General features: G+C 47.5%; 1 protein-coding gene across 2 annotated transcripts in view; it reads left to right on the top strand.

Annotated features, from left to right (window-relative positions):
• The window catches only part of NUB1 (negative regulator of ubiquitin like proteins 1), a 310,162-nt gene that overhangs the window by 171,593 nt on the left and 114,105 nt on the right, over positions 1-24,464 (top strand). For both annotated transcript variants that reach the window (XM_078663212.1, XM_078663213.1), the window contains exon 11: positions 8,284-8,436. In XM_078663212.1, coding sequence (XP_078519338.1) covers positions 8,284-8,436 — 153 coding nt within the window. The remainder of the gene's footprint in view (positions 1-8,283; positions 8,437-24,464) is intronic.

Raw genomic sequence — 24,464 nt, forward strand, 5'->3', positions numbered from 1 at the left:
ATCATGTGTATTTTGCCATGAGGATCGCTTTAACTTCCCTCTTAAAGATTGCTTCGGAGGAGATGAGCCTTGTTTCCGGAGGGAGTGAGTTCCAGATCCTGGGTGCCATTCCTGAAAAGGAGCGTTTATAAGTTTTTTCCTTCCGAAATCTTCGAGGTTTCAGCAAAAGATTGTTTGTGCTTCTAGTAGTTCGGGAGCCACCCGAAATTGTCAGCTTTTGAGTGAGATAAGCGGGTGAATTCAGGTGCACAGCCTTGTGTGTCATGCATGCGATTTTCAGTTGTATTCTGGCTTCAAAAGGTAGCCATTTCAGTGATTTAAAGTCCGGGGAGATATGCGAGTGTTTTTTTGAGCCAGTGACGAGTCTCGCTGCGGCGTTAAGGGACGCTCTTAGGGGTGCCGTTGTAGTTAGGGGGAGCCCGCAGAGGGCGGTGCTACCGTAATCTATGTGCGGGATGACTATAGATTGTACTACAGTTTGGAAGTCTTTGGCAGGAAGGAAGGGTTTAAGTTTTCTCAGGGTATTGATTTGGAAGTTCGCTCCTTTGGTAGCCTTGCTGATGTGCTGCTGCATGTTGAGATTGGTGTCCAGTGTTATGCCTAAAGATTTTGCTGAGTCTACTACGATGGGCTGTACATTTAGAGCCGTTAATTGCTTAAGCCATGTTTGAGCCGTGGATATTTTAGCGGGAGGTGAGATCAGGAGGAACTCGGTCTTCAGAGCATTGAGTTTGAGGTGATTCTCAGCAAGCCAGGATTGGGTGTTTCTGATCGTGGTGTTCAGAAGCATGATGTCCATGGGAGATTGTATTTTGAGATAAAGTTGGGTGTCGTCGGCATACATGTGAAAGTGCACATTAGATGCCTGTAGCAACGTAGTGAGAGGTTCCTCAACTAGGTTGAACAGTGTTGGGGAGAGGGAGGATCCTTGAGGGACGCCTAGCGATACAGGTACCGGAGAGGACAGCAGGTTGTTGCTTTTGAATCTTTGTGTCCGGTTGTGTAGAAATGAGGTGAACCACTTTAGAACAGTCCCAGATATGCCCATTCTTGTGTTTAACAGTTCGAGTAAGTTCTCATGTTTAACTGTATCGAATGCTGAGGAGAGATCCAGAAGGATGAGGAGGCAGGTATCGTTTTGGTCTAGGATTTGGAGGGCATCGTCCACTATGTGAGTCATGGCAGTTTCGGTACTGTGCCCTGCTCGGAAGCCTGACTGATGAGCGTTTAGGAGATCAAACTTATCTATGTGTTTAGTCAGTTGTAGTTGTACGCATTTTTCCAACAGTTTAGCGAGAGTGGGAATGTTTGTAATAGGGCGGTAATTGTTTAGATCAGTGGGGTCTGCTGTTGGTTTTTTCAGTAGCGGAGTGACTTGCCCTACTTTGAGGGCGTTGGGGATGGATCCTTGTTGAAGAGAGCTATTGATAATCTTTGACCAGAGTGGGAGAAGCCAAGGGGAAAAGTCTTTTACAGCGTTAGCAGGAAGGGGGTCAGAGAGGTGATTGCAAGGTTTCAAGGTGTTGAGCAGTCTGCCAATTTCTTCTTCGGAGTAGGTGTCAAAGGCTGACCAAGTAGCATTGTTCTTTGGTTGAGGCACTGCTGTGTGTCGGGGGTTGGAGTACAGGATAGCGTCATTGAGGAGATCGCTTCTTATTCTCTCAGTTTTTTGGATAAAGAAGGCAGAGAAGTCTTCGCAGGAAGGAGTATCGCCCATGGAGCTGGGTGTCTGGGGTTGCTCTTTGGATTGTGTTCTGACTAACTCAAACAGTTTTTTTGGACGGTTTTTAGCTTGGGCGAGTTGGAGGCTGAAGAAGTTTCTTTTTGAGCGTTTTATTTTCCTGAAGTAGGCAATTCTCTGTATCTTTAGACTTTTTAGGTGCACTGCAGAAGGGGCTGATCTCCAGGTGCGCTCTGCCATTCGCATGGCCCGTCTATCCTCATTGAGGCTACCGTCATACCATGGGTTGGAAGTCTTCTTGGACGAGACTCTTTTCAGTTGCATGGGCGCCGCCTCATTGAATATTGTGGACATAGTATTGAGATAGTAGTCAGTCAGAAGTTGAACGTCTGAAACGCCGGGAGGGGGAAGTAGGCGATTGCAGCTGTTAGGCGGTAGGGAGTTTGGATTGAGTTTCTTCAAGTCTCTTTTCCACACTTTGTGCTTAGGGGGTTGAACTGAGTTAAGTCTGATTTTTTCCTTGATGAGGAAGGAGACAATGTAGTGATCTGACCAGTCACAAGGTTGGATTGACTCCAGTTGAATAGCGCCCTCTTTGGAGATGATAAGGTCAAGGGTTGAACCTCTCTTATGGGTCGGGTTATTGCATATTTGGTTGAGATCAAGTGCGTTGAGAAAGCTTTTGAGGCTGTTTACCACTGTGTCACTGCTGTCATTCCAGTGGAGATTATAGTCGCCAAGGAAAATTTGGGTGTGCTGCCGTCCTGAGTTGGCTGATATTGTATCCATGAGTTGTTGGACGAAGGAGAGATTGTCCCCAGGTGGGTGGTATATAATGTGTAGTGAGCATACCGGTTTGCTTTCGCTGATGATATCGAGGCACAGGTATTCACAGGAAGTAAGAGAGGGTATGGCCACTTTGGAGACTGAGAGGTTGCTTCTGTAGATGCAGGCAATTCCACCGCCTGTCTTTATGGCCCTGTCAAGTCTAATGATACAGTAGTTGGGAGGGACTAGGATATCCAGTATAGGTGTAGAGGAATCAGACAGCCACGTTTCAGACAGAATGGCTAGGTCCAGTTCCAGGGACATGATGAGGTCGGCGACCTCCGTGGAATGTCTTTGGGCCGATCTGCAGTTGAGAAGTATGCATTTAAGGCTAGGGGTGCAAAGGTTGGAGGACGATTCCGTAATGAGGGATACATTAGTGAGGTTGTTGGGGACAGCGCCTCTGTTGTTATCCTTTTGTTGCCTAAGGGGGTTAGATATAATCGTTGGGATGGACATGTTGTTGGTAGGTAGTGGCTTTTTGGGACCAGGGTCGTAAGAACCAGACTCTCTGATGGAAAGTCAAATTTGGCACGAGAACGTTTCAACGCTGGTTGCTTTTCGGCCCGCTCCCTAGGTTTACTTTGACCTGGCTGCCAGTTCTACTAGTAATACAGAAAAGTCAGAGGCTATATGCAGGAGTCTTGGCAATTAACAGTCACAACCCCCACAACCAGTTCAGCGGTAGACACAGACTTTTTGCAGTTCGTAAGAACGTGGTTATGGAGGTTGCTGCAGTGGCTTCTAAGCTGCTTCGATATCCCCTTGCTTGATTATACACAGCCAGGTTAACCAGCTGGATATCTATCACTTCATATTGGTGAGTGCTACATATTGTTCATAAAGGATATCATCTGCCATTCTTATCAGGGCTTGAAAATTCCACTCGACCGCTCGCATAGTCGAGCTAAATTTAACAAGGTCGAGCTGTTTTTAGGTCCTACTCGCCCTTTCTGGCTAGTAGGAAAACAAAACAACTTTTGTCCTCTGTCTGTGAAAACGGACCAAATGTGACAAGATAACAAGATTTAAAAGCATTTTTATTGTTCACTAAGTTAATGAGCAATAAAGATGCCTTTAAATCTTGTCACATTTGCTCCGCTTTCACAGACGGAGGTCAAGTAGGTTGCAGTTAGGTCGAGGAAATTTTTTAAGGTACTAGTCCTGCAGGACTAGTACAATTTGTTTGATTTTTCGAGCCCTGCTTATCATCCCTCCCTTGCATCCCACCCATTACTATTCCGGTTTCAATAGATAATGCCATGATCCAACTTCTGTAAGACAAGGGGGCCATCAAGAGAGTACCAGATTTGGAAACGGGTGAGAGGTTTTACTCCTGCTACTTCCTGCTGCCCAGGAAGGTCAGAGGGTTCAGACAAATTTTTGATTTTTGCCCCTGAATACCCTTTTACAGAAAGACAAATTAAAAAGACAAATTAAAAATGCTGACTGTGGCCTTGGATCTTTCGGCAACTGACCCAGGAGATAAAGGCTATGTCAGCCCTCTATAAAGCCTTGCTGCCCTCTCTGTATTTTTATGTTTGCGTGACTAACCTTGATTATACAAGTTTCCTGTTATGAGGTTCCTAAAAGGTTTGAATCACTTTCCTCTGCCAAAGCCCTTTATTATACCTCATTGGGACTGTAGATTCATCCTAACTCTCCAATCTGTTTGCCATTCAAGCCTATGAGAGGTTGCTCTCTATGTCTCCCTACCATCAAGGCTGTTTTTTCTAATCACAATCACTTCTATGTGCCATGTCCATGGGTTGCAAACGCTATTAAAACAACCCTTGTACACCGACCGCCCTCTTTCCTGAAATATTGGTACTTAGCACATGGGCCTCTTTTCTGTCAAAGGTTGTTTCAGCCTTCCTAGTGGGTCTGTCCTTTACCCTTTCTGCTTTGTTTCTCTGTCACATCCATGAAAAGAGAAGAGGCATTGCAGTTACCTGGCAATAATCAATTGCATTATCCACAATACAACATCTGAATCAAGGGCCCTCTTGTTACAGAATTTAATTAGTAGCTGCCACAATAGGTTCACACACTTCCCCTCCTATATGCATTCCACTTTCCGCATATTGTAGTCCATTTGGACAGACGGCCCCTTCCCAAATAAACCACTGTCTCAGCCAATCAGGATTAGGTCTGAAATGTTAAGCTGCTATATAAAGTCTTTAATAGATGTCACTGTGTAGTGACTGAACATGCTAGCAGCAGAATTCTCCCATTCTCTATGACCTCTTAGCTAATGCGCAAATTAGTTATCAGTCCCTCAACCACATCTGTGTCACCTTGCGGGTTTCGTATTGAGTGCTAACTGTGTCTGCTGAGCACTTAAAGTTTATTTCTTCGGGAAATATGCTGTCCATGACAGTTTTAACACAATTTTGTGGTGTAATTGATAAACTAACATAGTTACTGTCAAAGACTCGACTTAGCCCAAGGACAAAGAAGGAGGGGGCAGGACCTGGAATGAGGTGTTGTGTAATCCCAGGACTAGGGTGCTTAAAGGCTTTTGCTTGTTTCTAAGGTAACGCTGCCAGCAGAGCTGCATGAGAACCCGAATCCCGAAGTGAGATTAGAAGCAACCTGGCTACAGGAGCCATTGAATTAAGAAAGAAAGGTCTGATCTGGTAAAACTCTTGCAGGGTTAAGAAAGTCTCTTCTTTTGTCTACTTTGGCCTTGTTGAGTAGTGGCTAATGGGCATGATGATAATAGTCAATTGTGCAGTGCAAATAGTGCCCAACACTGCACACAAGTCACAAAGGTGCTCATACAGGTTTCTCAGTCTGAGTGTTGTCTGTACACAGTGAGCTCCCATTAATGTCAGGTCTATCAACTCTTTAATTCGTGTTTGTTTGCTTCACTGTGGAATTTAGCCTCTTTTGCTAGAAGTGCATCTAGGGTCTAGTGATGAGAAATACAATGACAAATGTACACATTAGTTTGAATAAAATCTTGGAGTCTAATGCAATTCACAATCCCAGAGACTGAGAGGAACATGGAGGTGATTGTAGCTTGCGTATGACTTGTCCCACTCTTGATGACTCTGTGATTTCTCTGTTGCAGAAGGTTTCTCGTAATGCAGAGGATGCATACTGTGGATAGCTTAAGGCTGCACGGGATGTCCTGTAAGTTGATCAAAGATCATGGTATTTTCATATGGGATGTCTAACATCCTCTAGGAAGGGTGTTGGGTTCCTTCGGAACCTTTGTCTGGGACCTCCTTTGACAACTCTTGTTTGTCTCTAGCTTGGTAGGTTTCCATTAAGGAACTGTAGGGAAAGTGTCCCTTATAGGCTGGCCAAATATTGCTAGGCTGGTGAACACTTAGTGGATCAAGGCGGTGTGTTCTAATATTCTCTCACCAAACTGAAAAAGTCTTACCATAGATCTATGTTTTGTTCCACCAGATTCTCTTAATCTTTTTTTGTGTCAATTACTCTTTTCTCATGTTTAAAAACTGCAGAACTGATATCAAAAGTTGGATTGTGGTCAGAACATAATGATAAACCGACATGTGCAATGGAGATAATTTTAAATGAAAGAGAACTACTATTTTAAAGGCACAATGACAATACATTTGATCTTTATTGTTGACATATGTCGCTATCTCCTGGAAAGCAAACATAGTTGCAAAATACATCTCTAGTGCACGTTAAGTGACTGAAAAGTAATTTGGCCTGCTCAAGTAGGAATGCTCCAGCTGAACTTGCATCCCAGGAAACCTACAGATGGGAGCACAAGCAGCCCAAGAACATTTTCAGTCTCTCCAGGCATTGTGAGTGAAGTGTGGCATGAGTCCTGTCACACAGTGATTACGGGACCCGTATACTGGCAGGCCTGCTTTACTTAGGGCATCAACTGGAACAAACAACAAGGTGGTGGAATGAAGTGGTGGAATGAATGATTGAATAATCTTAGCCACTGGTGATTGCTCAAACCACATTCCATTCCACTGTTTTTGGCCACTATACTGGTCTAGGCAGAGACCTACCATATGCAAATCTGTCTTAGTACATCTACAATAGGAACAGTCCAGCCTGAACTGCCAGGTTAGGACCCTTCTAGACAGGAACACAAACAACCCAGACTGATTTCAACCAATTTAAGGAAAAACCAAAGGGGATGATGGACGGAGCGTTGACAATACAAACACTCACCCCCAGTCAACTGATCTGGGTTTTATCCATCACCGTTCTTTAGCTCACTCCGCCACCCCAGTTCAGACATGGCCATATGCAAATCAGTCTGACCCTGTGCCTCATGGGAACAGTCCAGCCCGAACTGCCAAGCCATGTCTTCCCTGGACCGGAATCAAGCTTCCCAGGACCGATTTCTGGCATTACAGCCGTCTTCAGCCGGGCTTGCTTGAATCCAGTGGCAAAGTGAGCAAGGGACTCACGTCTGAGCATACCCTGCCAACTTAGGGCGAACAAAGAAAAACCAAAGGGGATGATGGACGGAGCGTTGACAATACAAACACTCACCCCCAGTCAACTGATCTGGGTTTAATCCATCACCGTGCTCAGACGTGAGTCCCTTGTTCACTTTGCCACTGGAGTCAAGCAAGCCTGGCTGAAGACGGCTGTAATGCCAGAAACCGGTCCTGGGAAGCTTGATTCCGGTCCAGGGAAGACATGGCTTGGCAGTTCGGGCTGGACTGTTCCCATGAGGCACAGGGTCAGACTGATTTGCATATGGCCATGTCTGAACTGGGGTGTCGGAGTGAGCTAAAGAACGGTGATGGATTAAACCCAAATCAGTTGACTGGGGGTGAGTGTTTGTATTGTCAACGCTCCATCCATCATCACCTTTGGTTTTTCTTTGTTCGCCCTAAGTTGGCAGGGTATGCTCAGACGTGAGTCCCTTGTTCACTTTGCCACTGGAGTCAAGCAAGCCTAGCTGAAGACGGCTGTAATGCCAGAAACCGGTCCTGGGAAGCTTGATTCCGGTCCAGGGAAGACATGGCTTGGCAGTTCGGGCTGGACTGTTCCCATGAGGCACAGGGTCAGACTGATTTGCATATGGCCATGTCTGAACTGGGGTGGCGGAGTGAGCTAAAGAACGGTGATGGATTAAACCCAGATCAGTTGACTGGGGGTGAGTGTTTGTATTGTCAACGCTCCATCCATCATCACCTTTGGTTTTTCTTCAACCAATTTAAACCTTTCTATTGAGGTATAGCCTGAGTTCTGTGTCTCAATGACCCACACCTAGGCATTTCCTTCACACTTGGGGCTTAAACTGCAATAATCAAGGTGATAGAATTAATGCATAAATTAATCATAGCCACCAGTAGTCTCTCAAGGCCACATCCCAAACCATTCCACCCATTCCCTCCTGAAGGGGACATCACCCCAAAGTGTAGGATAGACTATTCCCACGAGGAGTTAGGGTCAGTACTGATTTGCATAAGGCGGGCCTCACTTTAGTGTGGTACAGAGGTCAGTGAGATGTGGGTTGGAATATTGTCCAGATCAATTGCCAGTGGTTAAGACGAGTTCTCTCATCCCCTTTTAGCTGTTTGATGCAAGTTGGAGGCGTGACAGTGCCATTTTCTCTAATATAAACTTTTGTACTCACTGCTTTGTTTCAAATGTCCCTAATCAAATTTTAGGTTGTGGTCGTAGTTGCTGAATGAAACTGTGTTTCCACCTTGTGTCAATGTCTAGACTTTGCACACTTACTCGAAGTATGAGCACACCTGCAGATTAGGAGAACAGGAGATAGCGATAAATATAGAATTTTGTTTCTTTTTTTATAGGCTAACAGTTTATATAAGGAGCTCTACATAGATCCGGAAAAAGTCAACAGTTTATTACAGCTCGGATGTTCACCTCAAGAGGCTCGACTTGGTTTAAGGGCTTGTGATGGAAATTTAAACCATGCTGCCAATCATATTGCTAACAGGAAAGAGGTAATGTCTTATGTTTCTTGTACATTAAAACATGCATCACTAATATTAAACATATGTTTTTTTATATAATACTTTTCAAAAAGTATATATTTATTAATTCAGAGCTCTCTTGTTTTATGCTTGGGAGCCGTCCCTTTTATATTTGATAGAGACATTTAGCCACAGATTCCTTACCTGTGAACTTCCCAGGTGTCAGACTGGATCGGGAAAACATTTCTTGAGTAGTATCTCGGCAAGACGATAGGTGGCATTGGTCGACTCTGTGTGACGTCTTCATCTCCATCATCCTAATGTCCACTTTGTCTATATAGGCCCCTCCTCTGCATACTAACGTCAGTACTTTTCTTTCTTCACCAGCCAGCACAGATCAGTTGAAGTGAGCAACCCCCTGTCATTTTTTGACAGACTATTTTCAACTTTTGTCGACAGTTTTTCATTTGTGGGTAGGTTTTACCATCAGGTCCAAAAAGACCTCTGGATTCAAACTGTGCAGCACCTGTCACCACACCATGTCGGTCGCAGATCCCCACCTCTTGTGTCTTTGGTGCCTGGAGCGCGACCACAATCCAAGGTTGTGCTCTGACTGCCGTGCCATTACTCCCAAAGCTTTGAGGGGGCAATGCCGAAAGCTGCTTGCATCCTGGTGTCAGTTTCCTTGAAGATCTCCTCCGAGGTCCCAGTCTCAGCCAAGAGGATGGTCCAAGCACTGCACTGGGGGCTCCAAGTCTTCATCCTTTCATTCGAAGTCCTTGAAGTGGTCAGGTAAAAAGCATCACAAAAAAACAGGAAGTGGAAGCGTGCTTCAACTCCACCCCGTCCATCACCCGACGCAATGGAGGAGTCACTACGTTCGAGGCCTCGTTCTGCGGAACGTATCTGGGTCGGCTCTGCATTTTCCTTCCTTTCCGGGAGCCACCGTCGCCTAGTTAAAGGAATTTTATGACGTCATGTGGGCCATATTTAGGCGGCCGGACCCGCTGGTGTGCCTTCGGGCCCAGCGGGCGCGCGTTTGGGCCCCGCGGGCTCAGCAGAAGGAGTTCCATTGGTTTCCGCTCCTCATGGATCTGTAGCCGGCATGGCGCTTGTTGTACCTCCTCGACCTTCCCTGACGGCGAGACTCCCGCCACCGCCATGCACACCAACCGTGTCAGCCCCATTCTCATTCCCGGCGACACGGAGGCTGATGACAGTTGAGCCTTTGGAATATGTGTTGCATCCTGAGCCTTATTTGAAGGGGTTAGGATTAGAGGAAGATTGGGAAGGTGTCAGAAAGTGGCTCTGTATATACTGGACCAAAGTAAGGTACAGTGTGCACAGAGTCCACAGTCCCCAGAGGTTTGGCAGAGGCTAAAGTTGAATATAACCTTATTATCTAAAGTGATAGCTAGGATGAGCAGTAAGGCAGTATTAGAGGACAGTGTAAAGCATTTGCTGTACACACTCAAGAACTGAACTCTAGGCCAATTGTTTTGTATATAAAAATATATAGTTAATTTATTTTAGAACCACAAGTAGGTACCATAAATACTTTCTAAGAATGAGATGTTGCAATTGAATACTTTCAAATAGCAGTTGACTTTTAAATGCAATAGATACAGTTGTTGCAACATGCAACACAAGTTAAACGCAAAATAACATTGAGCTCAATAGGAAGTTTTAAGAAAATGCAATAAAATCCCTTTACAAAGGTTTTTCTTACTCTGGGCTGGATCCTGGAATCAACCCTGGTGCATTTCCTGTAAACAGTTGAAAGAAATTGTTTTTGTTACACAGGCGATTTTTAAGGAATATTTGTAAGTTTTAAAAATCAGAAGAAATTCTGGCAAAAACCAGGCAATGTATTCCTATGGGGGAAAATTGGGTTAACAGTAAATCACGGTTATAATTACTTTTTATGGTCCGTGCTGGGCTCAAAGATACAACACTGGGATATCTCCTGATCACAGGTGAGTAATTTCGTTTTTGATGTTGGGACGATTTTTAAGGAATATTCCAAAGTTGCAAAATTCGACACTTGGAAGAATTTCCAAGTGAAACCAGCCAATGTTACCCTATGGAGAAAATCAAGTTATCGGTCTTTGGGTAAGTACTTGGCTGGCAGAGTTAAGGTTCTGGAAGTAGACTCAGGGGTCCCCCAGGGTCAGGTAAGTACACCCTCAGCGGCACAGGGGCAGCCGGGTGCAGAGTGAGTAGGCCCAATATTATCCTAAGGAGGATAAGGGGGCCTTTGTTTGGTGGCAGGTAGCAGGCAGGCCACAAGGCTGTGGGAGCTGAGCTCCTAGTCACTTACACTGGGGAAGTAGAGTAGGATATATGCTGCACTCCCAGTGGTACTCAGGTGGCTGGGTGCAGGGTGCTTTTGGGCCTTAGGGCGCCCAATGTTATTCAATGGGGAAGCTGGAAGTTGAACAAAGGCTGCAGGCTCGGTAACGGAGATTCTTCAGGTGCGACCACCACTTCAAGAGGCACGTTGGGATCTTGGAGGATAGGTAGGCACCCAGGAGTTGGGCACAGGGGGCCGTGGGGCGCCGGGTGCAGGGGTGTCTTTTTGGCGTTGGGAAATCTTCCCCTCAGCTGGTCACGGTTGGGAGGTCCCTTGTTGTGAGGCTGCAGGCGTCATCCGGAGTGTCGAGGAGGGTCCTTGGGCACTGGATTTCAGGTCACAATCGCCGGGGGACGTCCTCGTGGTCTTTGTTCACTCAGACAGAGGCTGGGCTCGGTGGGTGCAGAGTGTGCTGGATTCGCGTTTCCTGGCTGGCACCAGGGGTGTTGCTTTTTTAGCATAATCACTGCTCATGGGAGTCCCAGTCTTTAGATGAGCAAGGCAGGCAGTTCCTCCGGGGTTTTTGAGGTTGCTGTCCGCTGGAGATGCCGGGGTTTTAGCAGGCGCAGGTTCAAGGATCAACAGGCCTGTAGGGCTGGGGCCAAGTCAGTTGGTGTTGTCCTCTTGTTAGCAGCTGCACAGCAGGTCTACTTTCTTCATTTTCTTCTTCTTGTTTCAAAATCGGGATCTGAGGAAAGAAGGTCCAGGGTGCCCCTAAATACTAAATTTAGGGGTGTTGCAGGTAGGGCAAGGGCAGGGACCAATGGGTCCCTGTCCTGAGGTGAGTACACCCCCTATCCTGCTCCTCTCCTGTGGGAGGGGGGCAGGGGCCTAACTCTGATTGGGTAGGGCTTCCCATCCTCAAGATGACGGGAGCCCGGAGTTATGCTTCACCTCGATTCTCCCACCTCAGGGTTCGGGTTGGCAGAGGCTGGCACACCCCTTTTTCTCACTCAAAATTTCCCGCCTGTCTTCCTGCCAGAGTGGGGGTCAGAACCAGTGGGGGCCAGTTGCTGAGTACAGCAATTGGCCTGGGGAAGCTCACAAAAGGCGGCATGCCTTTGAAGCTTCCCCTTCCCATCCTGGGGGAGGAGACTTGGCACCTCGTCCCAGGATTTGCATTGTTTCAGGCCCCCGAGAGCGGCAAGCTCTCGACCCAGGGTTTCTGAAACATGTCTGGTGGTGGCAGCCTCGGTAGCCACGCAGTCAGGACACTGGGAGTTGGTTAGGTTTCAGGGGGCATCTCTTAGATGCCCTCTGGAGTGCTTTTTACATTAAATCCCACACTGGCATCAGTGTGGGTTTAATGTGCTGAGAAGTTTGATACCAAACTTCTCAGTCTTCAGTGTAGCCAGTATCATGCTGTGGAGTTTGTAATGACAACCTCCCAGCATCGTATACTCTTAATGGTATCCCTGCACTTACAGTGCCCAGGAATGGCTCTGGGTACAGTAGGGGCACAGGGCTCATGCACCTGTGCCCACACCACTGGCATAGTGCACCCAGCTAGAGGGGTGACGGAGGTATGCCAGGGCAGTGTGTTTGTGGGCATGGCACACAGGGATGATTGCCATGTCGACTCTCTGTTTAGTTCTGCACCAAGACACTCAGCCTGCAAAGGCAGTGTGTGTGTGTTTGTGTCAGGGTACAGGGCCTCTAAGGGTGGCACAATAAGTGCTGCAGCCCTAGGGGCCTTCTCTGGTCACAGTGCCATGGGTACCTAGAGTACCATTTACCGGGTGCTTACCTGTGGCCAGAGATGCCAATTTGGTTTAGGTTTCAGTACAGTTTTAGGGAAGGAACACAGGCCCTGGGTACCTGATTGGCAGGGACCCAGGTCGCACCAAGGAAAAGTGCATCATTTATCAGGCAAAAAGTGGGGGGTTACTGCAACAGAAACCCACTTTCCTACACAAACCCCTCCCAGCCCAAAGGCAAGGAGACTCAACCAACGCTGTGAGAGTTTTTCTAGTCTTTCAGGCGAGGAAGAGTTGGGGAAGTGGTTTGAAAGTTGCAAGGCCTACTCTGCTTTATGTCTTTCTGTCAAGGTCAGTCCCTTTGGGGGGCTGGCCTACCGTATCAGTTTCAGGACCTAATTCACAAAGTTTTCCTCCTTACTCTTTAGTATCTTCACCCCATCTTTTTACTTTGGTTTCAGAGGTGCCTACCTCTGCAAAGTCTAACTTGGCCAGGGCAAAGCCCATCTTACCGACAGAGGTTACCCACAGTTTGAGCAACCCTACCATGACCAATAGGGTCAGGGGGCCTAGCTTGCTAGTTGGCAGGGGGTTAGACCACCATGCCAAGGATAGGGCTGCCATGAAGGCTAACACCCAGCAGAGACTGCTGACAGATGTCAGTGCCCAAAACCACACCTTTAGCTCCTGACTGGCAAGTGTAGGGGCTATCGTACAGGTCTCTTTGGGTCCTGGCTGTCTGCCTGTTGCTTTAGGGTGGGGGGTCACTACACTTTGTAGTGAACACCTTTCCTCCACCCTTGGTTCTGCCAGCTGAGGAGCCACCAACTCAGCCTGGACAGTTGCCTGAATAGGCAGGTCTTTTTGTTGGCTAGGGGGGCTTTACCAGGGCCACTTTTGGAGTTTTCCCTCACTGGGATAGAATCTCCCTGGCCCGCTGGAACTGTGGCTAACAGTTGACTCCCTTTCCTACCCTGTTCCTTTTTACTCTTTTGTGGCTCAGGTGCACTGACTGCAGGTTGAGCCCCCCAGGTTTCTTGGGTGAGGCCTGGCATTGGGCCAGTGCCTCTCTTTGGCTCAGATCCACCTCTAAGTGGTCATTCCCCAGGAGACAATCAAGGGGGAGGTCTTTACTGACTACCACCTTTCTCCATCTAAGTGACCCAGCTATGACTAGGGGCACTACAGCCACAGGCCTAACAGTGACTCCACCTGGGACAGCCCTTACTCTTCTTGTTTCCCCTGGGGCATACTGGTGTGGGAGTACCAACCTGTCATGCACCACAGTGTGACTGGCACAGGTATCTCTCAGGGCAGTGGCTGGGATTCCATTCACCAGTAGGCGTTGGAAGTGTCTACTCCCCTCTGGGATCTCCAGCTTACCTCTTGGGCCCATTTTCCAGTTGAAAGCTAGGAGAACTTCCTCATTTGAGGACCCTTCCTCCAGAGCTACACTGGCAACTCCTGGAGCTACACTAGTCACCCCTGGAGCTGTACTAGGGATCTTGTTTTTAGGACAGCTAGGGTCCTTGGTGTGGTGTGGTGTCCTGACTTCTGAAAGTTGTGACACCATATTCTGTTGGGATCCCAATTCTTACCTTGGTACTCTGGTTTAGTTTGTGAGGAGTCTCTGGGCCCATCCTCCTGGACAGGTTTTTGGGGGGCTGCCTGGGACTCCTTACTTTTATCCTTAAGGGGTTCACTATCTTTCTTCTGGGGAGGCTTTGTGACCCCTTTCTTTTGGTCACCCTCGGTGGATGTCCTAGTTACCCTTGTTTTGACCCAGTGGTCTGCCTTCCTTCCCAATTCTTGAAGGGAAAGTGGACCTAGGTCTACCAGATACTGATGCAACTTCTCATCAATGCAGTTACTTAAAATGTGTTACTTCATAAACAGGTTGTAAATTCCATTAAAAGTCATGCACATTGTTTCCAGTTAACCAGCCACCCAGTGTCTTTACTGAGTAGTCTACAAAATCAATCCAGGATTGGTTCTGGGCTTTGTTAGCCCCCCTGTATCTAATTCTGTACTCCTCAGTGGTGAGTTAAAATCCCTCAGAGTCTTCTTCATGATATCATAGGATCCTCCATCTGGCCCAGAGAGGGTCAGAAGCCTGTCTCTGCAGTTATCAGAGAAAGTTCCCACAGGAGTGCCCCCCAGAGAGGCTTCTTTAACTTTCTCATATCACAAGGCTGTGAACCACTTGGTGATGTCATCACCTTCCTCAAATTTAGGGACAATCCCTTTGGTTTTAGGATCATAAGACTGTTCTTTATCCTTATTATTAGTATTGCTGCCACCATTGATGGGTGCTAAACCCATCTCTTTCATTTCCTTCTCTAGAGCCAGGAGTCTGGACTCTAGGTCTAATCTCTTAGCCAGTGTTGCTAAAAAAGCTGTCCTCTTCATTGGGGCTATTCCCAATGTTTTCCCTGGTCCACATGGTCCACGTGGTTCCTAGGTTCCCAGAGATTGATTCTTGGAGTCAAGGGTATGGGGCCCTTTCCTCCCTAGGGATGACTGGAGGGGGCGGGGGGGGGGGAGTGTCCTCCTCCTCTACCTCCCTTTCCCCATCTGACTGGTCATCTCCATTCTCAGAGGGGTGGCCCTGAGCATATTAAGCCAGGAGCTTCTGGAGCCCTTGTTTGGTTGGATGCAGGTCCATTTGTACATGTTTAAGTTTGCATAAGGACCTCAATTCCTTGAAAGACAAGTGTAAGTAAGATGTGAGGTTGAGCTCCTCAAACAGGTCCTGCATGTTATTACCTTCACTAGTAGCTGGGTTCATTTAAGACTTTCTAACCTGACAGTTCTAACCCTCTATCCTCACTATAGTGACTTTTATTTATTTAAAATTCTATTGGGACTTAAGCAAGGCCCTGACAAGACTTTTAGTATTTTAAAGAAACCAATTTAGGAAAATCAAAATTCTGGAGGCAATTTAAAAGTTCTGCCGTGTGATCAGATGGTAACCAAGTAGTCCAACAAATGCAAGTTTGTATCCCACCGCTGATCCACCAATGTAAGAAAGTGGCTCTTTATATACTGGACCAAAGTAAGGTACAGTGTGCACAGAGTCCACTGTCCCCAGAGGTTTGGCGGAGGCTAAAGTTAGATATAACCTTACTCTCTAAAGTGGTAGCTTGGTCGAGCAGTAAGGCAGTATCAGAGGACAGTGTAAAGCATTTGTTGTACACACTCAGTCAGCAAATGGTCTCACACACTCAAGAACTGAACTCTAGGCCAATTGTTTTGTATATAAAAATATATAGTTACTTTATTTTAGAACCACAATTAGGTACCATAAATACTTTCTCAGAATGAGATGTTGCAATTGAATACTTTCAAATAGCAGTTGACTTTTAAATGCAATAGATACAGTTGTTGCAATATGCAACACAAGTTAAACCCAAAATAACATTAAGCTCAATGGGAAGTTTTAAGTAAATGCAATAAAATCACTTTACAAAGGTTTTTCTTACTCAGGCTGGATCCTGGATTCAGCTTTGGTGCATTTCCTGTAAACAGTTAAAAGAAATCGTTTTTGTTACACAAGTGTTTTCTAAGGAATATTTGTACGTTTTGAAAATCAACACTTAGAAGAAATTCTGGCAAAAACCAGGCAATATGTTCCTATGGGGGAAAATTGGATTAACAGTAAATCACGGTTATAATTACTTTTTAGGTTCAGTGCTGGGCTCAAAGTTACAGCACTGGGATCTCTCCTAATCACAGGTGAGTAATTTCGTTTTGATGTTCTGACGATTTTTAAGGAAAATTTCAAAGTTGCAAAATTCGACACTTGGAAGAATTTCCAAGTGAAACCAGCCAATGTTACCCTATGGAGAAAATCAAGTTATCGGTCTTTGGGTAAGTACTTGGCTGGCAGAGTTAAGGTTCTGGAAGTAGACTCAGGGGTCCCCCAGGGTCAGGTAAGTACACCCTCAGCGGCACAGGGGCAGCCGGGTGCAGAGTGAGTAGGCCCAATATTATCCTAAGGAGGATAAGGGGGCCTTTGGTTGGTGGCAGCTAGCAGGCAGGCCACAAGGCTGTGGGAGCTGAGCTCCTAGTCACTTACACTGGGGAAGTAGAGTAGGATAGATGCTGCACTCCCAGTGGCACTCAGGCGTCTGGGTGCAGGGTGCTTTTGGGCCTTCGGGCACTCAATGTTATTCAATTGGAGAGCTGGAAGTTGAGCAAGGGCTGCATGCTCGGGCCGGAGATTCTTCAGGTGCAACCACCACTTCGACCCGCTAAATCTTGCTGTGTCAAGGAGTTCTCCTGTTTAGTTTGGTGCAGTGTAATTCACCATCTATGGGTACAGGGTAAAGTAGTGGCTATTGGTTCCAGTTCCCAGTTATGGGCAATCAATGCAGGAGCTGTCTAGTCACTGCACCTAACTAAACAGGAGGACTCCCTGACCCAGCAAGATTTAGCGGGTGTATGACCAAGACACTACACCTACACTCAGGTTGCCCCCACCGTCCTGAGGAAGACCCACAGGCCGAGGTACCCAGTAACCCCTTGAGCCCCAAGACGGGTCAAAACATCGACGCCCATATGCATCTAACCTGGACCATGAATCCCTGACCATAACGTATCACACAAGATTTGTATTGTGTTGTCAAAAGATCGAATGTAATCAGTTTGAAATAAGATGTGGCCAGGTAGAACCAAGACTGAGAATTACCCATCAGTCTAATGAATGAACGATTTTAATCTGAATCCTATTCACCCTTTGCACAACTAGAGCACTTTTCTACTCTGCACGTTCCCCTGGAGCAACCGTGCCCTGTCCCTCACTGTTATTTACAGTAAAGAATATACTGTTGCAAAAAATATTGATGGAATAAAGACCTTTGTATTGAAATAAGTTTGTGGTTGTTGCGCCATAGTAAACTGTCTGTGTAATTAACTAGAAGCCAACAGAGTTTGGGCTCTGCAAATAATTTGTTATACTAATATTGTAGGTTGTGATTCAACTCTCCCTTGAAATTAGGTCCAGGATCATTGTTTTTCGAATCATATCGAACCCGGCTCCAGGACGACTAGGTCACCCCATTTCTATAATCACCTCCACTACTGGCGGGAATTCACCTCGGACAGGTGGGTTCTCAGATAGTCCAAAGGGGCTACTCCCTCCCCTTCAATGCTACCCTTCCCTCAATGCCTCCTACATACGATTGGCTGACGGAGAATTACCTTGCTTTACTTCGAGAGGAAGTTACAACTTGGCCATAGAGAGGGTTCTGGTGCCAGAAATCAGCTGTGGTTGCTATTACCGTTACTTTCTAGTCTCCAAAAAGGACTGAGGCCTTCTTCATATCCTCAACCTCAGAACCTTTAACTACTTCCTCCGAAAATAGAAGTTCAAGATGCTCACCCTTGCTCAGGTTCTATCTGCCCTGGACCCGGAAACTGGATGGTAGTATTAGACTTGCAGGCCGCTTATTTTCACATTCCCATCCTGCCTGCTTATCGCCGCAATCTGCGGTTTACGGTGGGCCATGAGCACTTTCAGTTTACCATGCTCCCCTTTGGCCTAGGTGATGGCGGTGGCCGCAGCTCACCTGTGGAGATCAGGGGTTCCAGTCTTCCCCTATCTCGACGGCTGGCTGTTGAAGGCGGGCTAGCCTCTGGAGGTCATTTCCCCCCTCCAAACTACGGGGAACCTCCTGCATTCACTGGGATTCACTATCAACATGCCAAAGTCACACCTGACTCCTTCCGAGATGCTCCCTTTCATCTGAGCTGTTCTGGACATAGTGCAGTTTCAGGACTATCCTCCAAACAGCGAGCCCAAGATATTCAGGTTATGATACTGATGTTTCAGCCTCTATCCTGGATTTCGGTGAGACTGACTCTGAGGCTGCTGGGCCTCATGGCCTTCTGCATCCTGCTAGTGAAACATGCCAGATGGCACATACATGCTCTGCAGTGGGACCGGAAGTTCCAGTGGGTGCAGCATCGGGGGAAACTCACTGACCTGTTACCTTGCCAACCTGCTATGCTCTTCTGCATCTTAGTAAGGAGAAAGAACGTCCCCACTGTGTGGACCCAAAAAGAGTTTTTTCTACCTTAACTGCACTAAAGAGTTCCGGGTGGACAACCAACTCATTGTGAGGTATATTGGAGCAAAGAATTGGCTAGCTGTGCAGAAGAGGACCATCTCCCGATGGGTTATCCACTGCATTAAGATTGTTGCACTCAATCAAAGAAACAACCTCCTGAACGACTCTTAGCTCATTCTGTCTGAGCTAAGGCAGCCACCACAGCTCTCCAGCCTGGTGTCACAGTCCTCGACATCTGTCAGGTGGCTACATGGGCATCCCTGCACACATTTGCCAAGCATTATTGCATTGACAGTCAGGTCTGTAGGGAAGGCCTCTTTGGCCTTTCGGTTCGACAGGACTTTCTGGTTTAAACTTTTCCACAGTCCCTCCATGGATGGTATTGCTTGGGTATCTCTTCACAGGTAAGGAATCTGTGGCTAGATGTCTCTATCAGATGGACAAGTTACTTACCTTCGGTAATGCCTTATATGGTAGAGACGTGATCTAGCCACAGATTCCTTACCGACCCACCCATCCTACCTGCACTGCGGATCAGTTCTTCATGTCCGGGCTTTCCCCTTCGAACCCTAGTTGTCTAAACACACCATTGTCAGTCAACTTTATGGCTCTGCGCTTCTGGTGTTGAAAGTCATGAAAAGTACTGTTTCAGCGCACCAAGGGGGCACCTGAATAGAGGATGTGGACGTCACAATGACCGAGACGACAATGCCGACGTCACGTGGAGTCTACCGACGCTACTTATCTTCTTCTGGATCCAGTCTGACACCTGGGAAGTTCATAAATACGGAATCTGCGGCTAGATCACATATCTACCAGATAAGACGTTACTGAAGGTAAGTAACTTATCCTTCAGAAGTATAAACTGCATGTTCGTCTTTTGTATACAGATCTATACAAATATTAGTACTTCATTTAAAAAAAAAAATTTTTGCCATCACTGTGGAAAAAATGTTAATATATATTATGGCTTGTTTGCACGCATATACCAGTAACTATGTCACTGGCTACTCAGATGTATTAGCTAACATTAAAGTGAGGGAATTCTCAGGAGATCTCTTGCTCTATGCAATCCGTTTTCATTTATGAAACTAACTTGAGCTGACTGTGATGCTGGGTTCTGCATATTTTATTAGTTCTGTAAAGTGATAGCTTTAGCTGTTTGCCAGAGCTATTTACAGCAGCTCAACAACTGATTGGTTAGTAGTTGTAACTTTTCTTGCAGGGAAAGGTAGACATTTTTCTGTCAGCCTTTGTTTTGGAAACTTTTAAGTCTGCTCCATCAGCTGTAACATCGGATTGTCATTCACATTTTAGGACAGCATGCTTAGAGTGGGGCAATCATGTTTAAGAAACAGTTTTGACAGATCAGCAAGGAGCTGACAAATTTTGCATCAACTAGAGCTGTGATCGTTAAACTGTCTAGCGTGCAAACCCCATTGGGTTGTCAGAGGACATCCCCTCATCTCAGGTGGCACCATCCACAAAGCCCTTCCGTACAGTTCACCCCTGACTCCTTCCTATGCTTTTTAAAATCACTTTTTATCACCAAAGCAGATTAATCTTACTGTTGATGTGTGCCGGTGAGGGCAGAAGACTCTGTGTTTTGCTTCAGTGCTAACACTGTGTGTATCGGACTGCCGCACATGAACTGAAGGTGCAGCCTCTGGCAGCCCTCTCTTTTCCACCACCCTTGTCAACGTGTGCAGCTGGTTTGCAGGGATGTAAGGGGCAGTTCCAACCAATCATGGAAGTAGATAGGAAGATGAGAATAGCGGAGGAGCATGGTACTTTAATCTAGCTGACTTTTTGCTGGATTTCGTTACATTTAATCAGAAGGTTTTTTTGGGGTACACATCTGTGCATGTCCCAACAGAACAAATATTCAGCCTTAACGCCCAAGCCAAGACAGTTGTTACTGGTGAAGTGTGTGTTTTTCAGCAGGATCATACTTTTCTGCCCTGGGGTGCTCACTTCTGTGTCCTAAGTATCCTGAAGACTCTTTAGGTACTGGGCAGGGCAAGTCAAGGAGTTAATAGATGACACTTTCAACTTGCCTAGGTCAGGGCTCCAATCCCTGAATCGCATATGCAAGAGGTCTAGGATGGAGGCTAACAATGTTATTTGAAAGCTGCACATGGTTGGTTACACGGCACAATGGCAAGGGTACTTGGCTCATGTTCGGTTGTTCCTCCAGACTTTCTGATCCTGGGCCGAGGCGTTTAGGGCAACGTGAACTACAGCTAACGATCTCATTCAGTTGAAGGGTAAGTGCATACCTGAAGCAGAAGCTGTGGCGGATAAGTCTCTTTGCGGGGACTCACTCAACGTCTGTGAGAATCCGGTTTAGACCTGTGTTCCCCTAACTCCCACTGGCAGGGTTCGAGCCTCTGGATATTGGAAAGCACAAAGTCTAAAAGAAGGCTGAACTGGATATTCAACAATCCAATGCCTGAGTCAGTCTTGCCTTGCCAGGGCCCACACTATTTGTCTGCTCCATGATTGCTATTGCTGCCTGCCTCCCTGTCCCAGTTTGAACCCACCCAAAAAAGAGACAGACCCAAGTGGCAGATCACATTGCTGTCAATTGACACAGCAAGGGCTGCAAAAGGACCTACCAGACCCCTCAGGAAGAAAGTGTTGGACCGCTTAGCTGCATTGCAGTACAGCATTATTGAGCATTATATAGGTATGCATTGTATGGACATTGGGGTGAGGTGGTGACTGTTATAGTTAAATATTGCAGTACAGCATTATTGAGCATTATTTAGGTATGCATTGTATGGACATTGGGGTGAGATGGTGACTGTTATAGTTAAATATTGTCCAGCATCTATGTACACTTGCACTCTGCATTCCCAGCAAACTACCTGATGCTATTGCCCAATAATTTAATATCTCCTTACCAGTCCACTTGCGTTCATTACACAGCGGCACAAGAGGACATCCATTGCATCTTCTCAGCCCACTCACTCTTTCACTGAATGGAGAGCAGGAAGGAAAGCATTGCTGCTAGTGAAGTTTTCCCATGCTGTTTTCCTTGCAGTGAAATGCAGGGCATAGAGTAGGTGCTTTTAGTACATACCTCAATAAAATATCTCCCTCTGTATCTACCTTTTGAAGTAATTGTTTTTATGTTGGCTAATTCTAACCTTAGATTCTGTAGTAGGGGATCTCTGTGTATAGTCATAATCTAGTGAATAGTCCCGCTCATGTGTAGGGACACCGGAGCAATAAAAAATAATCTCTTAAGCTGTTTTCTGTGCAGTCCTTCATAGACAGTTAAGAGAGAATTAAAGACAAATAATGCAGCCTATACATGCCAGGCTACACTGTCCAGTACTTCAACTAGAAATGCAAAGGATATTCCACCAATATCATGTTCAGCACAGTCTGCCAAGTTTCTCCCATAGAGAAACTTCCCCCCTTCACCAAATCCTTGGAATGATAGAGAGGAAAGTATGGACAGACAAGCCCCCCATAGGCTGCCATTATGTGGCTTAAAAAGGGATACCGTGCCTTTAAGGAAACTTTCCAGAACTCTCTAGGTATCCCAGAATGCACAGCAACTCCCTCCACTTTCAGTTCTTTTTTCCGGCTCCTGCTAGCAGGACTCTGGAGCATTGAGCTCTCCCTTTTTGGGTGTTTTGTGTAATTTTTGGGCACTTTTAAAGTGTTATTGTGTTCACTCGAAGTATTTTTGCTTCTGCTTTGCTTTGCTGGTGTTTTCTGGTGTTTTTTGTCAAATATGCCTGCCTTATTTGATAAATGTACTGAGTGTGCCAGGAAAAAGGCAAAGTCAGATCCACACAGGGTGTGTATCCTGTGTCTCCCTTCTTCTCATGTTCCTGAGAAGTGTGAGATCTGCCAGCAATTCTCCAACTGGACCCTGAAGGACAGACAGAAGATCAGGCTCCAAGGACTGGAGCAAAGAAAGCAGCATGGTCCAGGTGGGTCTGGGCATGATGGGACTTCTTCCTCTGCCCGTGCAGTAAGGAGAAGGCCAGAAAACGTCACCGGTCTCCGTCGACGTCGATAGCTTCGACGTCGGCGTCGAGAGGAATGACCACGGTCTGCTCCCCGTCTCACCAGGGCTCTGGGTCGAAGCAACGTCACCGTTCGACGTCGAGGGGATGGACGTCTAGGCCTCCGACGAGGTCGACGTCGAGAACCGCATCGTCGTCGAGTCATCATCGACGTCGAGAGGGTTCAAGAAGAAGGCGCTCGCCGTCGAGGCGACACCGCCGTTCGCCATCGACGTCGACTCGACGTCGAGAAGACCATCATCGGCGTCGAGAAGGCGATCATCGACGTCGAGAAGACGATCATCGACGTCGACACGATGATCATCGACGCCGAAAAGGCGCTCAGCATCGAGGAGGAAAGCATCATCCTCCAGGAGGCGTTCCAGAGCCAGGACTGAGTCCTCGGTTGCCATGAGTTCACGGTCGCGGCGGCGCCATCGCTCGGCTACCAGGGGTACGGCCTCGAGGTCCGCCCCTTCAGGTCCGGCGAAGAAAAGAAGGAGAGGGGAAGAGTCTCCGGGCTCGGGAGCACTCACAGGTCTATTCGCCCTCCAAGCCGAGGTCATCTACACCTCCTCCGTTACCCAAGGATCCTCTTCCACGTAATCCGACGCCTCCTCCACCGCCTGTTCCTCTGCATTGTCCTCCACCTCCTACACCACCACCTCCGCCGTGGTCTGTCTCGTTACCACATCTCCCGACGACGCCTACGGAACCACCACAACCTAGGCTCCCGTTTCGGCCTCCACAGCTCCCTCTGCTACGGCCCGTGGACCGTCCGCGGCCTCGGAGGTCAAGATCTCGCTCCAGACAAAGTGATCGATCCAGGAGTCGCCGTCGCTCTTCTACGAGATCCAGAGGGCGCCACTGGAGGGATCGGTCAAGATCACGCCACACGGATTCATCCAGTGCCAGGGACTACTCACCTACTCTGTCGGACTCCCCTCGGACGAGGGTGTCTCCAGTAGATGACATAGTCTCCTTCCAGGACGTGTTGCTGCGAGGGGCGACTAAGCTGGGCATCACGCTCACTGTGCCCACGCCATTGACTTCCGTCATTTTTGAAACACTGCACAAGAAGCAGTTATCTCGCCCTTTGCTGCCCCTGGTGCCTGGGCTGGTGGAACCTGCAATGGAGCTGTTCCTCACCCCTGTGGCTATGAGATCGGCGCCTTCCAGGCTGCAGAAGAAATATAAGGCTCCTGACTCGGACCCAGCGTTTCTTCGGTTGGATCCCGCACCGGACTCGGTGATTGTGACGGCAGCAAGAAAACAGCACGCCACCATCCTGTCATCGACAGTGCCTCCTGACAAGGAGAGCCGCTGGATGGATTCGGCAGGCAGGAAGGTTTGCGGGACAGCCTCCACGTCCATGAAGGCCGCGAGTGCCTCAGCACTGTTGGGACGTTATGATCGGGCTCTGTGGGAGTCCCTCCAACAGTTCGTGGAACACCTTCCCCGGGAGAAAAGAGAAGATTTCCAAGAGATCCTTACCGAAGGACTGCTGGTCTCCAACCAGGTGATAAGCTCGGCGGCGGATTCCTCCCTATTGGCAGCCCATGGGTACTGCAAAGAGATCAACCTGAGGCGCCACGCCTGGTTACGGCTTACATCTTTGAAGCCTGAGGCACAGCAGAGAGTTGCCAACCTACCCTTCTCGGGCGAGACCCTCTTCGGTAAACATGCGGACGACGAGATGACCCGCATGAAGGCGGAGGCGGAAACCCTGACGGCTGTCGGGTTGGAAAAGCCTAAGGAACAGAAAAAGACCTTCCGCTCGTTCCAGAGGCGGTACGGGGCGCAAGGTAGAGGGCAAGGTCGGCAGGCTGGACAGCAGCAACAACAACAGCAGCAGCAGTTCCAGCAGAGACCGTTCCAAAAGCACCAGGGGGGTCGAGGTAGTCAGCAGTCT

This window comes from Lissotriton helveticus, chromosome 10 (assembly GCF_964261635.1).
Source record: "Lissotriton helveticus chromosome 10, aLisHel1.1, whole genome shotgun sequence".
Taxonomy (NCBI): Eukaryota; Metazoa; Chordata; class Amphibia; order Caudata; family Salamandridae; genus Lissotriton; species Lissotriton helveticus.